We start from the raw sequence: 21251 nt of genomic DNA, 5'->3' as shown, positions 1-21251 counted from the left end.
CTCCAGGAGAGGGGGCAAGGTCCAGATTCTTGGGTCTGGTGGAAGAGGGGGCCTGGGGCCAAGACAACTTTGGCCTTTGGATCTCCCAAATTTACTCTCTCAAGCCAGGATAACTAGTTAGGATTGAAATGGATAACATTTGTCCCTCCTTGGAATCCAATGAGCATTTCAGAAATATAGTGTCCCCATCTGAGTGCAACATTTCTTCCCGAAATCAACTCCTCGGGTTCCCCATCTCAGTAATAGGCTCCTGAGCCTGCGAACCCAGGCTCTGGTTCTTCCCATTGGCTCTGTCAGTCGCTCACCAGACACTGTCTGTCCAGGCTCCTGACCCGGCTCCTGACCCAGCTCAGGTATCATTTTGTTTGTCTTGAGTTAGTACCCCAGCCTCCTCCTTGACTAGCCCACCTCTTGCCCACCCTGGCCGCAGGGGGATGCTTCTAACCCCTGACACTGCCCTCCCCTGCTCAAGTCCATATCTGCCTGCAGGTGATCCTAAAGCTCCTCCGTCTGGGCCTTCAGGATCTGACGCTGCCGACATTCCCACCCTCAGCTCCATCTTACCCTCAGTTCCAAGCTCCCTGACACAACCTGTCCATAGAAGACCTTGATAAAGAGCAAACGAATTACTCCTACCATGAATCTATGTCCCAGAGAAGGTCCTGTTGCCTGAGGAGAATCACAAATACATAAACCCGCAAAAATCCCAGGATCATGCAACCCATTTTCTGCACTTAACACCAGCAAAAGCAATGGCAAGCGATATGTCGAGGGAGGGAGGAAGGGAGGGAGGAAGGGAGGGAGGACCCCCCCCCCGGAAGAGAAGGAAGGGCTAACGGGAATAGATACATTCCTTTTCCAGGAGAAGCCTCCTTTTGATATCTGCAGTGCCCACCCCGGAATTCCGACCCACACCAATGCCTGCCTCCTCCAAGGGCGTCTCGCCCCCCACCCCCGCTTGAACCCCTCTGGAAGGGACCAGGGAGAACAGCTCCAGTATTCGGGGGTGATGTGTTGGTGACGCGGCAAAAGCAGCCAAGCAAAGCAAGGCGGGATTCCCTAGGTCAGTTTCCAGGGCCACCCCGACCCCATATCCTTGCCCTTGGGCAGGCCGGACGCCTGGAGGTGGCTGGTAGGCAAGGGCACCCCACTTCTGAGGGGTTTGAAGAAGAGTCGGATTTCCCTCACCTCCCCTTCGGCTTCAAGAAGCCGACCCCGGACCCCCCAAATTTCCGAAGAAGGTGCGGTGGGCCGGGTCCCCAGGCGCCGCCGCGCCCCGCCTCCGTCTCGCGGGGCACGCCGGGAGAGGAAGTTCTCGGCCGCGTCGCCACAACAGGTAGTCCTCAGGCTCAGACTCCAAATCCCAGGATGCACCGCACTCCGCAGCGCGGGGCGGGCCGTGGTTGCCCTTGGCAACAGAGAGGGTCTCAGGGAGCCGGGAACCCGACGCGCTCGGGAGTTGGGGGAGGGCCGGGGCGCTCCTGGAGAGGGCTGGGGACGCGGGCGGAGCGACAGAGCGGAGGCCGGAGCCCGGCAGGGCCGACGTTCGGAGGCACGGGGATGCACAGGGTTTTCCAGGGCCAGAGAGGGACGTGGAGGGACGGGGAGACCCCCAGGCACGGAGAGAGAGGTTCCTAGCCAGAAGGGTGAGAAAGGGATAAAGATGGGGGTCGGGTGGGGGTGAGAGACACATGAGCTCAAACATTCAGAGAGACCCCCAGCGACCGAGGGAGACGCTGGCAGAGCCAGGGAGTGGGTCAGAGAGAGGGCCGGGCACAGAGGAGGAGGAAGAGGCGAGCACAGGGAGGTTCGTAGACAGAGGCACGGGGAGAAGGAGGGCTGAGGGGTGCGGGAGACAGAGGCTGACCCTCAAAGAGAAAGACACGGAGGCCCGGAGTCACAGCCCGATGGAGAGCGACCGAGAGCGAGCCACAGAGACAAATAGAGGCAAGAAGAGGGAGAGAGTCAGGGAGACAGAAACAGGAATGTATGGGACCTCCGGCAAGAGGCCAAGGAACACTGATGAGACGGACACCACAGAAAGAGGGACACCAAGACCCAGAGAGGGTCACAGCTTGGCCACAGGCATAGACGGAGACACAGCAAAAAAAACCCCAGAGAAATAGAGGCAAGGACAGGGACAGAGACACAGAGACAGGGAGCCAGGAACACTGGGCAGGGACAGAGACAGGGAGCCAGGAACACTGGGCAGGGACAGAGACTGAGAGCAAGAGACAATCCCAGAGGGAGACACAGACATACACGTTCACCCAGGCCCAGAGAGAAATCAAGACTTGAAGAGCAGCAGAGAGAGACAGCGGGCCTCCCCGTTCACCACCGGGTCCCCAGCACTGAATACAAAGTTTGTGTAATGAAGCAGAGTGACACAGTCAGAAACCCAGGGATCCGAGTGGAGTCTCAGCGGGCTCACGGGACCCACCGAGGCACCTAGTGGGGAGGAAGCCCGGGTCCGGGTGACAGAAGGAGGTGGGGGCAGGGCACCGCTCAGAGGATGCCCCCTCCCTCCAGCCAGCCCCCGGAGTGGGTGTGCGCACGTGTGTGTGTGTGTGTGTGTGTGTGTGTGTGTGGGGAGGGCATTTGTCCCCAGTCTCAGGGAGGGGGGACGCCTTTAAACTGAAACCCCGCCCCTCGGTCGTCATGGCAACGCCTCCCCCCAGCCGGGGCTCCCACATTTCAGCAGGTGCCTGAGCTGGAGCTCCCGCCGCCGCCGCCGCCGCCCTTGCCTCCGGCTCCTCGGCGCCCCTGCCCTCGGCTCTCCGCCCTGCCCGCCCGCTCCCCCTGGCGGAGCCGGCGCGCCCCGGGGTGCCGCTCCTTGCCCTGCGCTCCGCGCCTGGAGGTGCCTCGCCCCTCTCCTTCCCTCCTCGCAATCTCCCCGTGGCTCAGTGCTCTCCCGAGTCTCCGGCTCCTCGCCCTTCCACCTGTTTCCCCAGAAAGGCAGGATCCTGGTCCCTGCTACGTTCCTGGGGCCATGGCAGGCCTGGGCCCCGGCGGAGGCGATTCAGAGGGGGGACCCCGGCCCCTGTTTTGCAGAAAGGGGGCTCTGAGGCAGAAGGTGGTCCACGAAGTCAAGAGCCACAAGTTCACCGCCCGCTTCTTCAAGCAGCCAACCTTCTGCAGCCACTGCACCGACTTCATCTGGTGAGGGAAGGGGCTGCGGGCTTGAGGAGGGAGGGAACGAGGGATGGAGACTCCCGTCACCCCAGACCCTGAGGGTTGGGGAAGGAGAGGGCTGCAGCCCTGGCTCCTGGTCCTAGGGTAGGAAGGGGCTGGGGACCCGGATCCCTGAGTCTGAGGGAGCAGGGCCTCGGGTCCCGGATTCCTGGGTCTGAGAGGAGGCGCTGGGGGCCTGGACTCCTGGGTCTGAGGGAGGAGGGGCTGGAGGCCTGGGCTCCTGGGTCTGAGAGAAGAAGGGCTGAGGACTAGAATGTTTGGGTTCTAGAACAAGAGGCAGCTGGGGTCCTGCTCATGGGGGGAGCAAGGTGCAGTAAAGGCTGGAAGAGGTGGGAGACCGGGTACCCTTTTCTGCACTGACCTCTGATCCTTGATCTTGCAGGGGGATTGGAAAACAGGGCCTGCAATGTCAAGGTAAGAGCTGGGGACCCAGACTCCTGGGACCCTCAGGAGGGTGGAGGCTGGGGCCCCACAGCCCAGGAGGCTTGACACACGTGTTCTTCGGTCCCCAGAGAGGCGCGGGGGAGCCCGGGGCGGGGGGTGTGGCAGAGACACAGCCTGTGGTGGGGAGGGAGCTCTGATGGCGGGGCCACCGCGGAGGTGGTGCTGGGGGCCCCTCCCTCGGCCAGCTCCAGGTGGGGACAGATATTTGGAGAATCTGTTGCCATGGGAACAGAGAGATTTGGAAAAGGGGAGCTGAAAGGGAGGGGCTGGAGATGCGAAGTCAGAGCCCCCCCCTCAAGCTGCTGTCGCCATGACAACACCAACAGTCCTAGGCAGGGGCAGGCCGGGTGGGGTCACCAGGGGGGGGGGGGGGGCGGGGGGGGGCTGGCAGTAATGGGGGGCGGGAGAGGGGGGCGAGTCCTAAAGCACCAGCTGCTACTGCTGAGAACAGAGTGAGTCAGGGAGGGGGAGGCCTGCAGCAGCCCCCAGACTCACTTCTGCCCAAGTCACTGCTCTCTCTCTTCTGTCGGAGGGCATTTCTCTGTTTGCTCTCCTCCTCAGCCTGCCTCTTTCCTTTCTTTCTTGCCTCGGTGGGCTTGTGTCTGTCGATGGGATCCTGTTTTCTCTCTGCGTCCCTGTGTCTCTGTCTTTCTCTGTCTGTCTCTGTGTCTCCCTTTGGCTGTGTGTAGGCACGGGGGTCTCTCTGCTCTCTGATGCTCTGTGTCTCTGTTTCTGTCTGTCTTTGGGTTTATCTCCCGAATTTCTGTCTCCTGGTTTCCCTCCCCCACTCCATGTTGGGGGGTCTCTCCTTTGATTGTCTATTAAACTCTCTTGATTTTGGGGTCCCCCTCCCTCTGGTTTTCTTTCTGTAGGGGTCTCTCTCTTTCTGATTTTCTATCCACTGGGCTCTCTCTCTGTCTCTATGTCTCTATGATTCTCACCTTCAGTCTGCAGCTTTGTGGTTCATCGACGATGCCACGAATTTGTGACCTTCGAGTGTCCAGGCGCCGGGAAGGGCCCCCAGACGGATGTGAGTGCCCGGACACCTGATTCCTTCTCTTTGGGCCGCGCCCCCGCCCTCACCCCCTCGGCGTCCGTCCCAATTTCTCCTGCTATTTTTAAGGCTGGGAGGGGAGGGGGGCTGGAGAGATAGGGGGAGCTAGTCTGGCCCAGATTCCCTGCCCTTGGCCTGGAAAGGGGAAATGAGAGGGGGCTGAGACAGGCTGGGGACACAGGTGGGGGACCAAAGAGAGCATTGGAGGGGGTGGGCTGTCATCCAGGGGTCAAGAGATTTAAAAAAAAAAAAACGGAGTTGAGGGACAGAGAGAGAAACAACTATTGATGCAGGCACTGTGATAAGACAGAGAATCTCAGAAATGCAGAAAAAGATAGAGACCCAGACAGAGAAAGAGAGAGGAATGGAACAGAGACAGCAACCCAGGAGGGAGGAAAAGGTGAGCCACAGGGACCGAGAGAGACAGACAGAGACAAGAAACTCAGAGAAACAGGGCTGCAGAGACCCAGAGAGACAAGCTAGAATAGAAAATGGAAGATATAGAGAATGATTTCTGAGACGCCGAGAGAGAGGTCCAGGGAGACCCTTCAGTGCACACGCACATGCGCTCGCGGGCACACTCACACAGCTGCACGTGCGTATACAGATCCCTCATGCGCACACACAGAGACCCGCACAACCTCTCTCTCCCTCCCTCCGCTTCACATCAGGGGGGATGTCAGTCGACTTACAAGAACCGTCGACCCTGTGGCCCGTTCCTGATCCCTCCTTCACTTTCTTTCTGGCCTTGGGGCTCTTCTCTCCAAGGCTCCATTTCCCCTCTACGTGTGCTGTCCACTGTGGCAGCCACCAGCCACACCTAGCTAGCTAGAGGCGCACTTGAGAGGGGCTACCGTGACTGAGGAATGGAAATCTAAATTCCATTTAATTCGAACTGATTTAAATTTAAATAGCCACGTGTGGTTAGTGGCTACTGGGTGGGACAGCATAAATCTCGACCTCCCCCAGCTTGGTTTTTTTTTTTAAGATTTTATTTATTTATTTGACAGAGAGAGACACAGCGAGAGAGGGAACTTAAGCAGGGAGAGTGGGAGAGGGAGAAGCAGGCTTCCCGCGGAGCAGGGAGCCCGGGATCATGACCTGAGCCGAAGGCAGATGCTTAAGGACTGAGCCACCCAGGCACCCCCCCGGCTTGTTTTGATAGCTCAATGAAGCCAGGTGGCTTGAGGGTCTAGCCCAGGTTTTGACATAGGGTTGAAGCCAGCTTTATGATTAGCAGATGAAGAAAGGGACAGAATGAGAACCTGAGACAGAGAGAAAGGGACAAGAGAGATCTCCAGAAGTCCATGGGACATTTTACCAGCTGGTTAGGTGAAGGAAATTGAAATTTACATAAAGGATGTGATTTCATAGGACATATATTGAGCACCACTGTCTACTAGCACCCATATATGTCCATGATTAGACACCTCACCTGCCCACCTGCACCACCAACAATACTTCTGATTTATCCAGTGCTCATTGCATGCACTCAGCAGGTATCTTGCAGACAGTACAGGAGTGAGTCTGCACAACATGAGTGTTGTTCCTGTCCCCATCTGAGCAGAGGCTCCTGAGCCGAACACCTGGGCTTGAATCCCAGTTCCACCACACAGAGGTTCTGTGACCTTCCAAAAGTTTTTAATTTACTTCTCTGCACCTCTTGATCTCCTCATCTGCAAAACGGGGATGATGACCACGCCTACCTTAAGGATTGTTTTGAGGACTAAATGAGTCAAGTTTTGAGGACATCCCAAGTCAAGTACCATGCTTGGGATGGTACCTGGTACATGGCGAGAGACAATGTATTGCTTATTATCCTTGTACAATTGTTGCTGTTACTGATGAAAAAACAGAGGAGGGGTCTTCCTCTACCTCATTCTGACTTTTTTTTTCCTTCTTAATGCTTTTGATCTTGTTGTCAGTCATATGGATCAGGAACTAAAGAAATGGGGAGGGCTTGGCAAGCATGATTTCCATTAGACCCCTTTCAGGGAGGCCTCGCGGCCCCATTTTATAGGAAGGAAGGGTCTGAGTCTCCGCAAAGCGTGGCGTGGGGGGAAGCCACTAGCTGGGTAGTGGCCAGAGTCAAAATGTGGACGCTAATCTAACTGGAGCTGCAGCTCTGTCTCCTTTGTAATGGTGATTTCACCTTGAGAATAAGAACAGCTTCTCTCCGGGGAGCGATGGAGCCTGTGAGTCAGGCATCCTGCTGAGAACTTTTACATAGTATATCACTTAGAGCGGCAGGCACCCTTTGAGTTAGGGTCAGCTGAAGATCGTTAGAGGCCCAGAGCGTTGAAACAGATCATCACACCCTACTCCCCCGCCCCCCGCCCAGTGTCATTCAAAATAGAATCCCCGCTAAACTGCAAAAATAAATAAAAGCCCAAGAATATCCTGAATTTTCACCCTAGTGATAACTCTCGCAATGCATTCCTAGAAAAAGGCAAATACCAAATTATTTAACACTCAGACATTGCCAGGGGTGAGGAAGGAATGCTTTACCGGTGTCCTAAATTCATGCTTAATTGGACTCTGAACATTGAGCATTGCTTCAAGATACAGACTGTTGATTTCCACTGGGCAGAAGAGGACACTGAGGCTCAAAATTGGGCACTATCTTGCCCCCAAATGACACAGCTGGTAAATGGCCCAGCTCTTATTTAAACCCAGGGCTATGTGGAGACTGCAATAAAATCATGAATAGTAACCACGGCAGCACAAATAACAGTACTGAGCACATTTAGCATGCCAGGCCCTGTTATGCAGTTTACATTCCTTCCTTCCTTCCTTCCTTCCTTCCTTCCTTCCTTCCTTCCTTCCTTCCTTCCTTCCTTCCTTCCTCCCTCCCTCCCTTCCTTCCTTCCTTCCTTCCTTCCTTCCTTCCTTCCTTCCATCCTCCCTCCCTCCCTCCCTCCCTCTCTTCCCTTTCTCTTTCTTTTTTTCTCTTTCTTTCCTTTCTTTCCATTCTTTGTTTCATCTCTACACCTAATATGGGACTTGAACTCACACCCCCAAGATCAAGAGTCCCACACTCCATCGACTGAGCCAGCCAGGCGCCCCTACACTTGGTCTTTCATTAACTGAGAGGTCCCTATAACTGAAAGGTCATATTCTCCATCTCACAAGGGGCTCAGAGAAGGCAGATCATCAGTGGGCAGACATTGATAGAGGCTGACAGTGAAACATCTGGAGTTCACTGTGGCCCACAAGTCCTCAGAGAACAGCTTTCGGGAGGTGGGGGAGCCTAGGGGCTTGGAACCTTAGGAGCCCCCACCTCCTGCGGGTTCTGCCCCAATGCCACCTTGTTAATGAAGCCTTCCCTGATCACTTTCTGCAAATTTCAGTCCCCACCCCTGGCAATCCCCTTTCTTGCTTCATTTTTCCCCAAAGCACCTGCTACCATCTATCATTCTATTTTACTTATTCACTGTGTTTATTTTCTGTCTCCCTCCACTAGAAAGGAAACTCCATGGGGACAGGAGTTTTTACTTGTTCACGGCTGGTCCCGGCACCAAGAACAGTGCCCGGCACACAGTAGGCACTCAATAAATATTGTAGAGCGAATGAGTGAGGCGGAGCAGTAGAAGACTGGGAGAGCAAGGGAGAGGAGGCAGAGTTCAAAGCGCTTCTCTCCCAGGGGTCTAGGGCACGCCCCCTCCTGGCCCCCTCTGATGTCTCCTCTCTGCCTCCAGGACCCCCGAAACAAGCACAAGTTCCGTCTGCACAGCTATAGCAGCCCCACCTTTTGCGACCACTGTGGCTCCCTTCTCTACGGGCTGGTGCACCAGGGCATGAAATGCTCCTGTGAGTCTACCCTCGCGGCTCCTGCCAGAACCTGGCGCTCCGGGGCCCCTTTCAAAGTGCAGTGTCTGGGTTCCGGGTAGTGCTGGAGGATGGCGTCTGGAGTGGGGGGGGCGGCCGGACACGCTACCTCCCGTTCTGTGCCCCCTAGGCTGCGAGATGAACGTGCACCGACGCTGTGTGCGCAGCGTGCCCTCCCTGTGCGGGGTGGACCACACGGAGCGCCGTGGGCGCCTGCAGCTGGAAATCCGAGCTCCGACTGCAGATGAGATACACGTCACAGGTGAAGCCGGGCTCCTGTGTCTGGTCCCGCCCTTTTACCCCAGGGGGAAGGGCCCAAGGTATTCACCTGCGCGGCCCACCCACCCCTACAGGGAAGGCCACGCCCCCTGCGGGTCACGCCCACCCTCCTGACCCCACCTGCAACGGCTGAGCACCGCCCAGCCACGCCCCTTCCACCGTGCCTCAGAGTCCCCAGCCTTGACTCTTGCAACTTTCAGCGCCTTTTTTCTTTTTTTTAAAGATTTTATCTACTGGGGCGCCTGTGTGGCTCAGTCGGCTAAGCGTCTGCCTTCGGCTCAGGTCATGATCCCAGGGTCCTGGGATGGAGCCTCGCATTGGGCTCCCTGCTCAGCGAGGAGTCTTCTTCTCCCTTTCCCTCTCACTCTCTCTCAAAAAAATAAATAAAATCTTTAAAAACATATATCTATTTATTTGAGAGAGAGCGAGAAAGAGAACACACAAGCAGGGAGAAGGGCAGAGAGAGAGAAGCAGACTTCCTGCTGAGCAGGGAGGCCGATGCCGGGCCACCCAAGGGCCCCCTTTCAGCACCTCTTTTTTTTTTTAAGATTTTATTTATTTATTTGACAGAGAGAGATACAGCGAGAGAGGGAACACAAGCAGGGGGAGTAGGAGAGGGAGGAGCAGGCTCCCCGTGGAGCAGGGAACCGATGCGGGGCTCAATCCCATGACTCCGGGATCCTGACCTGAGCCAAAGGCAGATGCTTAGCGACTGAGCCACCCAGGCGCCCCCCATTTCGGCACCTCTTAATGGCCATTCTAAATCAAGGTCCTTGAGAGGGAGGGAGGAGAGAAAACCTGATTCGGAGGGAGGCCTGGGATTACTAGTGGTGATGTGGCCAGGGTCCTCCCTCCGGGGTCCTCAGGGAGGAGGGGGCTCTGGGTCTGATTTCTGGGTCCCTGGCTGGGAAAAGGGCTTTAGGCCCTGTCTTCTGCGTACTGACGAGGTAAGAGACCAAAGACACCTGGGTCGTCAGAAAGGCTGGGAGTTTGGATTTTTGATTGTCGACTGGGAGAGACTTAGGGGCCTCTTTCTGGATCTCTAACCCAGTCTACCCTCCTTCACTTCTCCTTTCAGTTGGCGAGGCCCGTAACCTCATCCCAATGGATCCCAATGGTCTGTCGGATCCCTATGTGAAGCTGAAGCTTATCCCAGACCCTCGGAACTTGACAAAACAGAAGACCCGGACGGTGAAAGCCACACTAAACCCTGTGTGGAACGAGACCTTTGTGTTGTGAGCCTCGGGTGCAGGGGACGCTGTGATGGCTGACAGAGAATGATCTGAGGGTCTTGGTGGCCCACAAGACCCCAGAGAGCAGATGGTGGGAGGTGTTAGGATAGAAGGAACCCAAGAAAAGGGCAGAGAAAGGCGGTGGGAGAGGGAATGGAGTGACTGAGGGAGAGGGATGGAGTTACAGAAGCCGAGAGAGAGAGAGAGAGAGAGAGAGAGAGAGAGAGAGAGAGAGATCTGTGCATTTAATCTCCATCAAAGCCCACTACTTTGGAGTGAGACAGAGATGGAGGGTGTTCAGAAGAAGAGACACAAACCCAAAGAGACACATAGACAGAATGCAGGGAGGTGGGGTGTAAGCAGAGGGGTGGTGGGTGGGTGGCAGGAAGAGAAAGAGAAGCCAGTTAACAGAAAGACAGAAGGACAGAGACCCAGAGGGAGGAGGGGGCACGGAGACTCAGATCGGAGAGAGATCTGGAGGGAAAGGACGGGGACGCAGGGATGGGAAGGGGCCAAGGATGTGCGAGGAAGGGAGAGAGACTGAGCGCGGCCTAGATGCACTCAAGGTCCCGATATTGGGGAAGACCCCCTTTGGGAGGCTCAGAGATGACAGGACACTCTAGGGGGTAGGAACAGACCCCAGAGCACCCCAGAAGGGCTTGCGTCCTCCTCCAGCACCAAGGGTGGGGGAGTTCGGGGAGCGGGGAGCTGGACCCTCACTCCGCCCCGCCCTTCCCGCAGCAACCTGAAGCCTGGGGACGTGGAGCGCCGGCTCAGCGTGGAGGTGTGGGACTGGGACCGGACTTCCCGCAACGATTTCATGGGTGCCATGTCCTTCGGTGTCTCGGAGCTGCTCAAGGCGCCGGTGGACGGCTGGTGAGGACGGGGCAGGGGCGTGGTCTCTCGCCTCCGGACCACCAGCATCCTGCCTCCCTGCGCTTCTCTCTCCCTCCTCCCCTGACCCTCCCCCCCCTCCCCGCCCCTCCTTATCTCACTCTCTCTCTCCATCTCTGTGTCTTTCTTTCTGTGTCTCTTTCCCCGCTCTGATCCCTCTGCCTCTCCCTCGGCTGCATCCCCCCCACCCCCGACCCCCACCCCGACCCCGCCTCCTGCCCGGCTCTGGTCTCCGTCTGTATGTCAGGTACAAGTTACTGAACCAGGAGGAGGGCGAATATTACAATGTGCCGGTGGCTGATGCTGACAACTGCAGCCTCCTCCAGAAGTTTGAGGTACTCGGCCCGGCTTCCCCCAGGGGGGAGTCCAGCCCTGCCACCCACAGTTCAGAGCGGCTGGTTGCCCACGCGTCCTGGGACTACAATTCCCAGAAGACCCCGGGGCTCCGTCCCTGCCTTTCTAGGGGACTCCTGCCCCAGGGTGTGATGGGAATTAAGAGTTCCTATCCATTACCATGGCTTGGGGGTTTGGAGTCGCCACCCTATGCTCTAGGGCAACGTCCTACCTCCCTGGGTGCTCTGACTCTGGCTTTCTTCTCCCCCAGGCCTGTAACTACCCCCTGGAACTGTATGAGGTGAGTAGAGCTCAGGCCTGGAATGGAGACAGTTTCATTCCTGTGGTCTGCATGTCTCCCCCCACGTCTCCCTCCCCTGATACCTGCTTTCATTTCCACGCCCATGGGCTGAGCACAGATTTGGCGGCCGGTCTTGTGCTTGCTGAGTAAACCTAGCAGCCCGGAGGGGAACCTGGCCCTGCTTGTACTACCTCAGGGGTAGCCCAGGGGACCGAGAAGCCCAGAGGAGGCGCGCTCAGCCAGCCTGGGGTGGGGCTGGGGTGGGGTAGGGAGTGGCCAGGGAGGGACTTCCCTGAGGAGGTGACACCTGAACGGATCCTTGAGTTTTTCTGTTTATCACGGTGGCCTTCCGTCCTCCATTCCTTTTCTCACTCACTCAACACCTATTTCCTGAGGTGTCACGTAAGTCACACCCTGTTCTGGGAGTAGAATCAGTCCATTCCCTGGGGAGCTCCAATTTCAAAGTAGGAGAAAGGTACAGATAGAGACAGCCACCCAGAAGGGATATGTTTGATAATGGAGGTAGTAGCCTCAGGCACTGGGGAGTGCCGGAAGCAGCTGCACAGCCTGGGAGAGCCAGAGAAAGCTTCTGAGCGGGGTGGTGAGCCCAGGAGGGAGTGCGGGATTCTCCAGGCACAGGAGAGAGAGACCAGATTTCCAAGCTGAAGGATGGAAAACCTTCCAGGCAGAGGGAAGAGCAGGTGCAAAGGCCCTGTGGTGGGAGCAGGCTGGGAGTGTCTGTAGCACAGCAAGGAGGACAGTGGGGCTGAAGCGGGGGAGAGGGTGGGAAAAAGTAGGACATTAAATCAGAGGGAAGGGGTGGGACTTGTCACTCACCGGAAGGATTTTAGCTTTTTAAAGATTTTATATATTTATTTGACAGAGATAGCAAGAGCAGGAACATGAACAGGGGGAGTGGGAGAGAGAGAAGCAGGCTCCCTGGGACCATGACCTGAGCCAAAGGCAGATGCCTAACGACTGAGCCCCCCGGGCGCCCCAGGATTTTAGCTTTTAAACTGGGTGAGATGGGGTGGAGGGGTGGGAGCATCCAAGGTGGCCTGGGGTGGTTTAGGTCTGATCAGGACACAAGCTCTGTGTGGCGAATAGAGCCAGAGGCAGAGGGCGAGGGGGAGAGGAGGCTCCGTGCGGACTCCGGTGGGAGGAGCAGGAAGCAGTGGTCATGTATGTGTTCCGACTCCGGGGTACTCTGAAGGTTGAGCAATAAGAAATGCGCTCAGCACTCAGGTCCCGAGAGACCTTCACGCATTCAGCACCCTCAGTGCTGGACGATGCTGAAGACACAAAAAGGAGGGTGAGACACCGTTTCTGGCTTCGATGAATTTTGATTTCTGGCTCTGCTTTTTAATCTGCTGTGTGACATTGGGCAAGTTATTTAATGTCTCTGTGCCAATTTCCTCTTCTCTAAGACGGGGGTGGGGTTGGGGGTACCTGGTGGGCTCAGTCAGTGGAGCATGAGACTCTTGATCTTGGGGTTGTGAGTTTGAGCCCCAAGTTGGGTGTAGAGATTACCTAAAAATAAAAAATAAAATGGGGGGGGGGGCGATAACAGGTTATCTAATGGCATGTAGTAAAGTCTGAGTGTTAGTTCAATGGCCAACCCTGCAGGCTGTGGAAAACCAGTGCAAGTTCGTAAGCCAACGGGGTGGGGAGGCGGGCAGAGACAACTTTCTTTTTCTCTGCCTCTCCCCATCCCTTTCATTCTTGGATGCTGCCTCTCCCCGGGGCGTCGCCTTATACCCGTCCGGGGTCTGACTACCTCCGCATCTCTCCCCTTTCTCACAGCGGGTGCGGATGGGCCCGTCTTCCTCTCCCATCCCTTCCCCATCCCCCAGTCCCACCGACTCCAAGCGCTGTTTCTTTGGGACGAGCCCTGGACGTCTGCACATCTCTGACTTCAGCTTCCTCATGGTTCTAGGAAAAGGCAGTTTTGGGAAGGTTGGATTCCTGGGGTCCTGGGGGGGAAGGGGAGGATGTCTGGGGCGGGGAGATCAGATTCCTGGTCTTTAGGGAGGGACCCTAGGCAACTGAGTCCCCAAAAAGGGCTCGATGGGACCCCTGAGTGCCCCTGAGAGGACAGGCATAGAGACTTGGATGCTTTCCCTGAGGGAGTGCTCAGCAAAACCAGGGCACCTGGTCCCCTGAGAGAGAGAGAGAGAGAGAGAGAGAGAGGGAGGGAGGACCTGGGATTCCCTTTCTCTGTGTCCCTGAAAGGGCGGGGCAGGGACCCGCATCTCTGCGTTTGTTCCCAAGATGGACTGGGCCTTTTGGGGCTCTGTCCCTAGGTGATGCTGGCTGAGCGCAGGGGCTCTGATGAGCTCTACGCCATCAAGATCCTGAAGAAAGACGTGATTGTTCAGGATGATGACGTGGACTGCACCCTGGTGGAGAAGCGAGTGCTGGCCCTGGGGGGCCGAGGCCCGGGGGGACGGCCCCACTTTCTCACCCAGCTGCACTCCACCTTCCAGACCCCGGTAAGGAAGGGGAGGTGCATAGGCTGGCTCAGGTCAGACATCCGCTCCGGGATTCCAAGATCCTGGCGAGGCAAAAGAACCTCCTGCACGCTGACTGGGCGTGGCCAGAGGGGTGGGAGCCTGTTGGGCGTGGCCTGAGCCAGCGGGGTCTTGAGTGGGGGGTGTTCTGAGCCAAGGAGGTTTGAGGAAAGGGAGTGCGGGAGGGAGAATGGCTTCTGAGTGGCCTGCCAACAGCTGGGCTCCAAGTAACTACGTCGTCACCCTCGGATTCTGAGAGAAGGTCTCGTCAGACTCGGGGGGCGTGTCCCGCACTTCGTGGGCCGGGACAAGGAGTGAGAACCGCCCGAGGTTGGAGAGGGCATGACTCCTTCACAGAGCTCTGGATAAACGTAGTCAGCTTCCTGGATTTAAAGAAACACTATTGTCCATTGCAAGTGAGGCCCGAAACGCCTCTGGTTCCTAACAGGTGGTCAGGGTTGCGTTTGCGTGAGGAGGTGCGGGCAGAGGTGGCGGTGGCCCTGGGATTTCCAGGGAGTGTGGAGGCCTCAGTCTTCCGTTCGCGGAGGGCAGGACCAGTTCGGAGTAGCAGGGGATAGGGCGGGTGGAGGTTCTGTGGGGCTGGCTTAGAGTCCTCGGGACCTACCAGATGCTCTGGGTTGCTGATTGGGTGGATCCGGAGCCTTCCAAGTTTGTCTGGAGGGGGCGGGAATGGACGCGTCCTACCCTCTGGTCAGCGTGTCCCCTCATCTAAGGCCCCCCCCCGCCCGCCCCCCCGCCAGGATCGCCTGTATTTTGTGATGGAGTATGTCACCGGGGGCGACTTGATGTACCACATTCAGCAGTTGGGCAAGTTTAAGGAGCCCCATGCAGCGTGAGTCTCGCCCAAGAGAGGAGGGGTGGGGGGAGGGGGGCCCCAGTCTGTGACCTCTGACTCCCCGCCCCCTTCTCCAGGTTCTACGCAGCGGAAATCGCCATCGGCCTCTTCTTCCTTCACAATCAGGGCATCATCTACCGGTGAGTGGTCTGGGCCTTTCACTGGAGGCCATCAGGCCCCTAGAGGGAAAGCGATCAAACTCGCGGCTGCAGGGGCACCTGGCTGGCCCACTGCGTAGAGCGAGCGACTGGTGATCTTGGGGTCATGAGTTCAAGTCCCATGTTGGGCGTAGAGCTTACTGTAACACAAAACAAACAAACAGAAACCAAAACCTTGCTGCTCCAGCCTGTGGAACTCCCCCCGTCCCTCAACTCCTATCCATCCTGCCTCCCACCCACCAGGGACCTGAAACTAGACAACGTGATGCTGGATGCCGAAGGACACATCAAAATCACTGACTTCGGCATGTGTAAGGAGAACGTCTTCCCTGGGACCACGACCCGCACCTTCTGCGGGACCCCAGACTACATAGCCCCCGAGGTAACCCTCCCTCTGCTGCTCTTGGTGCCCTGCAACTTCGCAGGGCGGGTGTGTGGCTGGTTGTCTAACATTCCGAATGTGGGGGTCCTGACCCTGGGGTCTTTACATGAGTCGGGGGTGGTCCAACAGCAAGCAGCGCAGAGAGGCCTGTGCGCCCCGCCTTCCGAGTGGGCGGAGCTGGGTCTCTAAGCTGGCAAATTGTGCGGACAGGTGGGTGAGTGTTCTAAAAGAGCGGGACCCGCGACCCGCTCGGCTCCTAAGAATTCTCAGAGAGCAGGACCCGTTGCAGGACTATTCTAGAAGGTAGAGACACCTCCGAGTGTACTCTGAGTGGGTGGGGCCGCCCCGCCCGAACACTGGGCATGTGGAGGCTCTCTCCTGAATATTTTAAGGTGGGGGGAGTATACTCTGGCTTTGTTAAGGGGGTGGAGCTAATGATCTGACCGTACGTAAGTAGAGAGAGGGTCTCAGTTGAGGGGGGAGGTGGTGTTAGTGGTGCCTTTCTTAATCTTCCAGGGTGGTTCAATGCTAATGTCCTTGCATCGTGTAATCAATGTCCATGGTTTCAAAACATGGCTGGGAGTCAGAATCACCTGTGGAGATTTTGAGAAACACACATATTGTTGACTCTGACCTATTGAGGCTGGAATTCTTGGGGCTAGGAACAGCCCGCTAGATGAATCTTAAATGCACCCAGATGTAAGACTCTCTGGTCTCTGAAATTTAGCCCTTATTTTACCCTCCCCTTAAGGAGAAGGTCCAATTACCTAAATATTCTAGCTGAGTGGAACTTTTGACTTGGTCCTTAGGTGGTCTTTATTTTTGGGACCAAAGGAATGTTCTAAGTAGGTAAATTCTGTTTCTGAATTGTCCAAAAAGATGGAGCTCTGGCCGAAGTGTTCCGAGTGGGAAGAGTTTGTGTTGAAAGCACTTCAAGTGGGTAGGGTTCCCGGGGGGGTGAGGCCAGAAGGGGTCTTAGGCTGCTTAAAGCACAAAACAGGATTCCTTGACTTCCATCCTTCCTCACCAGATCATTGCCTACCAGCCCTATGGGAAGTCTGTGGATTGGTGGTCCTTTGGGGTTCTGCTGTATGAGATGCTGGCAGGACAGGTAAGGGAAGCTGGGAGAGGCTGGCCTGGCTAAAGGCAACACGGTGTGGGATAGCATCTGTTACATGGCCCCTCTCAAAGGAGCTGGTTAGGAAGGGAAGTCTGCCATCTAAGGAGGGGTGCTAAGCAGTTGGGAATGTCCTGCCTGGATAGTGCTGTCCTTGGTCCTGAAGCATTATTTTCCCACAGGCGAGAGGCTCTTAAAATTTTTTTTGGTGCCAAGGACCCCTTCTCAGAACAATGTGTTTAAATGCCTGAAATAAAATAATAGGATTACAAAGGAAATCAATCGTATGTAAATGGCTATCAAAACTTAAAAAATTTTAGTTTAACTTAGTTCTGCCAACTAAATAAATTTAATTTAAAGGTATACAATTAGGTAAATATTGAACACTGCGATGTGGACATATATGTGATTTCCTATTAATGAATTGAATGGTAATGTCTCACAATGGTGGGGAATAAACAAGAAGGTCTACTAGTAATCTTGAAGTTGAGATGACTAATATTTTGAGATTATCTGCAAATCTAATGTGCTAAGAAAATACCTGTGATTTCTGGTGGTGATGAAGTCCCAAGTACTACTATTGTGGTTTTTGCCTACATTTATAAGGGAATGCTAAATTTCAGTTAGAGATTTTTAAAAATAAAGATGTACTTTTTCCCCTGTTCAAGCTCATGGACCCTCTCAGTTGTATAAACAGACTTCCTAGACCCCACATTAAGAATCTTTACCGGGGCGCCTGGGTGGCTCAGTTGGTTAAGCGACTGCCTTCGGCTCAGGTCATGATCCCGGGGTCCTGGGATCGAGCCCCGCATCGGGCTCCCGGCTCGGCAGGGAGTCTGCTTCTCCCTCTGACCCTCTTCCCTCTCATGCTCTTTATCTCTCATTCTCACTCTCTCAAAATAAATAATCAATAAATCTTAAAAAAAAAAAAAGAATCTTTACCTTGGGAGGCCCCTGAGTGGCTCAGTCAGTTAAGCATCTGACTCTTGATTTTGGCTCAAGTCATGATCTCAGGGTCCCGAGATCAAGCCCTGTGTTGGGCTTCTCGCTGGGTGTGGAGTCTGCTTGGGATTCTTTCTCTCTCTGCTCCTCACTCACCCCCTCCCCCCACTCCTGCATGCTCTCAAAAAAAAAAAAAAAAAAAAAAAGAAAAAGGAAAAAGAAAAGAAAAAAAAGAAGAAGAAGGGAAAGAAAGAAAAGAATCCTTGCCTTGGTATTGCTTTTCCTAATCCCAGAAGACTGGAAGCCACTCATCTAACCAAGAGAATGCTTTTACAGTTTTTCCTGCATTTTTTTGTCTCTCTTCTATTTAAGTGACATATTGTCTAATTAATGCCCCGCTGATTTGCATGGCAGAGAAAGACAGAACAGCAAGGAGGTGCAGAGAGCTGGTGCATCTGAGATAGGAAAGCAGAGAGTCTGAGAGGGAGAGAGAGAGAAAGCTTTGGTGGCTTGGTCCAATTTTTTCCTAGGATGTTGGAGCGGGGTGTTTGTGTACTGGGTGGATGATGAGGGTGTGGAAGGTGGGGGAGAGGCAGTTTGTCAAGTCTCTGACTCTATCCCTCTATTTCCTCAGCCCCCTTTTGACGGGGAGGATGAGGAAGAGCTGTTTCAGGCCATCATGGAACAAACTGTCACTTACCCCAAGTCGCTTTCCCGGGAAGCCGTGGCGATCTGCAAGGGGGTGAGAGCCCCCTGACCCCCAGAGTCTCCGGACAACCCCTGTGCCCTACCACCACCATCCTGGGCTTCCCATGCAGTGGCTCTGTGCACATTAGAAAAAGGCTCCCGCCCCTCAAGTTACTTCCCTTCCATCTGCTGGAAAAGTTTGTATAATACAGAGATGTCATTAGAACACTAATCGACTGCCCTGCTGTCCTCTCCAGTCCAAGGATGGCCTCTGTCTCCTTCCCCTCTGCTGCACCCACTCCCCAGCTCCCTGCAGGGAGTGCTGGAAGGCCGGGGTCTGCCTCTCCAGAACCGGGTGGGTCAGGTGAACCTAACTCCTGCCACTTCTCTTCCTGTGGGATCTTGGGCAAGCCACCAAAACTCCGGGAGCCTGCCCTCCTCTACTGGGGTCATGGAGTTAGTGCAAGAGAAAGAGTCCAGCCCGTGGCAGCTTTTCAACAAGCATTAGCGCCCTTCTGCTCCTGGCTCCTGTCTCCATTCTCTCTGACTGTCACTCTCTGGCTTCTGTCTCCCACCTCGGCCTCCATCTACATTCGATGGGGCTTCCTGTGTCTCCACCTTTTCTCTGTGTCCCTGGGGATCTCTGTCCACCTCTTGCATCTTTGTCCCCCTCTCTCTGGGTGTCTGTTCCCCTCTTGCCCCCAACCCCCGTACACACATATTCTGGGTCTCTGCCCTTCCCCTCGGTGTCCATCCCGCCCTCTCTCGGGGTCTCTGTTCTCTCTTTGCTCTGGGTCTCCAACTGCTTTCTCTCTCCCTGTCCCTCCCTCCCTCCTTCCCTTTTCCTCTCCTCCCCTCCTCCTCCTCCATCCCTTTTGGGGATTCTTCGCTGGTCCCCTTCCTCTTTCTGGGTTTCTTGCCCCTCGCACCCTGATGCCCTGATTTCTCTCTCTTTCTCTGTCTGGCCCCGGTCTCTGGGTTTGGAGTCCGTCTACCCCGTTCTCACTTACTCTCCCCCATTCCTCTTTCCCTCCGCCTCCCCCATCCCTGTTCCTCCTTGCTATTCTCCTCTCTCTGGGTCTCTACGCTGTGTCTCTGTTCCTCCGTTTTTGTCTTTCTCTCTTGCTCGTTCTCTGTGCCTCCCTGTCCGGGACTCTGTCTGTCTGTCTGTCTCTGTGTTTTCCACAGTTCCTAACTAAGCATCCGGCGAAGCGCCTGGGCTCAGGGCCAGACGGGGAGCCCGCCATCCGTGCTCATGGCTTTTTCCGCTGGATGGACTGGGAGCGCTTGGAGCGACTGGAGATCGCCCCTCCGTTCAGACCCCGTCCGGTCAGCCACGTTTCGGGAACAAACCTTGGTCCCTCGGGGTGGGGGTACCCAGGAGCTCCAGTTCCTGTATGTGGAGGTGGGGTGGGGCTCCCTCTGTGGAGACGCCCTAACGGGAGATGCAGAGGCCATGAAGGATGTGCAGACATTCCAAAGGAGACAAGAGATGCACAGAGGGGACACAGAGGGACACCCAAGGAGCCAAGAGAACTTCATCTTTCCTTCCCCCGTGCTTCCCACAGTGTGGACGCAGCGGCGAGAACTTCGACAAATTCTTCACGCGGGCGGCGCCAGCACTGACCCCGCCAGACCGCCTAGTGTTGGCCAGCATCGACCAGGCCGATTTCCAAGGCTTCACCTACGTGAACCCGGATTTCGTGCACCCGGACGCCCGCAGCCCCATCAGCCCACCGCCTGTGCCAGTCATGTAATCTCTTCTGCCGCCACTAGGTGTCCCCATTGCTCCCTCCCCGCGCCAGCCTTGGCCCCCTCTTCACCCCCTCTCCGATTCAGTTCTTGCTCCCCAGCATTCTAGCCTCTGCCCTGTGGGCGCTAGATGCCCCTCCCCAGCGTTCCTGGCATTCTAAACTCCATACAGTCTCTAGAGCCTTACCGCGTTCTAGATTCTGCTGTGCTGAGCCCTGGATTCTCCCCCACCTCTGTCCTGGACTCTGCTCTACCAGGTTCCAGAACCACTACCACTGTCCCAATTCCATGGGGTTCTAGACTCCATTTTGGTAGACTCTGTGCCTCTCCTTTTTTTTTTTTTTTTTTCCTTTCTGGGAAATAGTCTCATGGGGTGGGCTGTTCCAGACTTGGATTCCAGAGCAAACCCCCACCTCCGACCCCCCCATCTCCACTCCATTCTGGAGTAAGTGGGAGGCTGTGCCCCCATGCTCCAGCGCTCCTCTTCTACACTCTAGGGATTCCTGGGATGTATGAAGGATTCTTACCCCAGCTGTTCTCAATCAGCTTTTGTTCTAGACGCCCCCACCCTAAACCCATCACTGCTCGCCTGCCAGGTGCATGGCTCCAGTCCTGCTCGGAACCCTTCCTCCCTCCTGTCCCCGCCCCCCCCCCCGTACCCCGTGCCTGCCACCCTCCGGGATTCTCTCCTCCTCCCCGCGCCCACTCTTCTCTTTGGCTCTCCCACCCGGCCACAGCTGCTGGAGAATAAATTTGGGATGCTGATGCTGAAGTGTTTGGATGTTTTCTTCTAAGCTTGCAGAACGAAGGGGGTGTGGAGGTGGGACAGTGACTGTACACGGAAACACACACAGAGGCTGGGGGCAGGGCGGCAGAGAGAGAGGGAAAGCACAGAGACCCACAAAGTGGGGAGAAGGTACCCCCAGCGCCAGAGGGAAAGAGCAGAGCCCGGGCGTGGGGGGGGGGGGCACGAGTGCCGCGGAGAGGAGCGAAGTGGGCACGTGCACAAGGAGGTAGAGATGGACACGCAGACCGCTGGGAGTGTCAGGTAGAGAACCGCCCCCCCCGCCCCCCGGCGCAGAGACCCAGGCGTGCACCGACTCACCCAGAGCCATACACAAGCTCACAGACCCACACTGAGACCCAGAGACTGGGGCAGGGGTGGGGGCAGTCCTGAGAGGGGAGATGAAAGGCAAACCTCCTACGGAGAGACCTGGAGACGTGATCCCTGGGAGACCCCACGACAGAGAAACCAAACAAGCAGAGCCCGTGAGCTTAAGAGTTAGCCAG

At 55.9% G+C, this 21251-nt stretch overlaps 1 protein-coding gene across 1 annotated transcript; it reads left to right on the top strand.

Moving 5' to 3' along the window:
* The first annotated feature begins 1559 nt into the window (after positions 1–1559).
* On the top strand, positions 1560–20733 carry PRKCG (protein kinase C gamma). Its single transcript, XM_025848711.2, has 19 exons — positions 1560–1646; positions 2699–3159; positions 3575–3606; positions 4584–4666; positions 8389–8500; positions 8649–8780; positions 9876–10032; positions 10771–10905; positions 11171–11258; positions 11528–11557; positions 13361–13513; positions 13861–14049; positions 14829–14920; positions 15001–15063; positions 15325–15463; positions 16494–16574; positions 18157–18264; positions 19398–19538; positions 19778–20733. The coding sequence occupies exons 2-19, from the start codon at positions 2990–2992 to the stop codon at positions 19964–19966; spliced, it is 2094 nt and encodes a 697-aa protein (XP_025704496.1). The 5' UTR covers positions 1560–1646; positions 2699–2989; the 3' UTR covers positions 19967–20733.
* Positions 20734–21251: the final 518 nt, after the last annotated feature.

This window comes from Callorhinus ursinus, unplaced genomic scaffold (assembly GCF_003265705.2).
Source record: "Callorhinus ursinus isolate GAN/ISIS: 27379988/994484 unplaced genomic scaffold, GSC_fseal_2.0 scaffold101, whole genome shotgun sequence".
Classification (NCBI taxonomy): Eukaryota; Metazoa; Chordata; class Mammalia; order Carnivora; family Otariidae; genus Callorhinus; species Callorhinus ursinus.
This window is presented reverse-complemented; position numbering and strand designations above follow the sequence as displayed.

What these genes read in the sequence shown, in the direction of transcription:
- PRKCG (XM_025848711.2), top strand. Translation starts at nt 2,990, where the DNA reads ATGGCAGGCCTGGGCCCCGGCGGAGGCGATTCAGAGGGGGGACCCCGG. An exon ending in CACTGCACCGACTTCATCTG is followed by an intron (nt 3,160 to 3,574) that starts GTGAGGGAAGGG and finishes TTGATCTTGCAG; the next exon opens with GGGGATTGGAAAACAGGGCC. An exon ending in GGAAGGGCCCCCAGACGGAT is followed by an intron (nt 4,667 to 8,388) that starts GTGAGTGCCCGG and finishes CTCTGCCTCCAG; the next exon opens with GACCCCCGAAACAAGCACAA.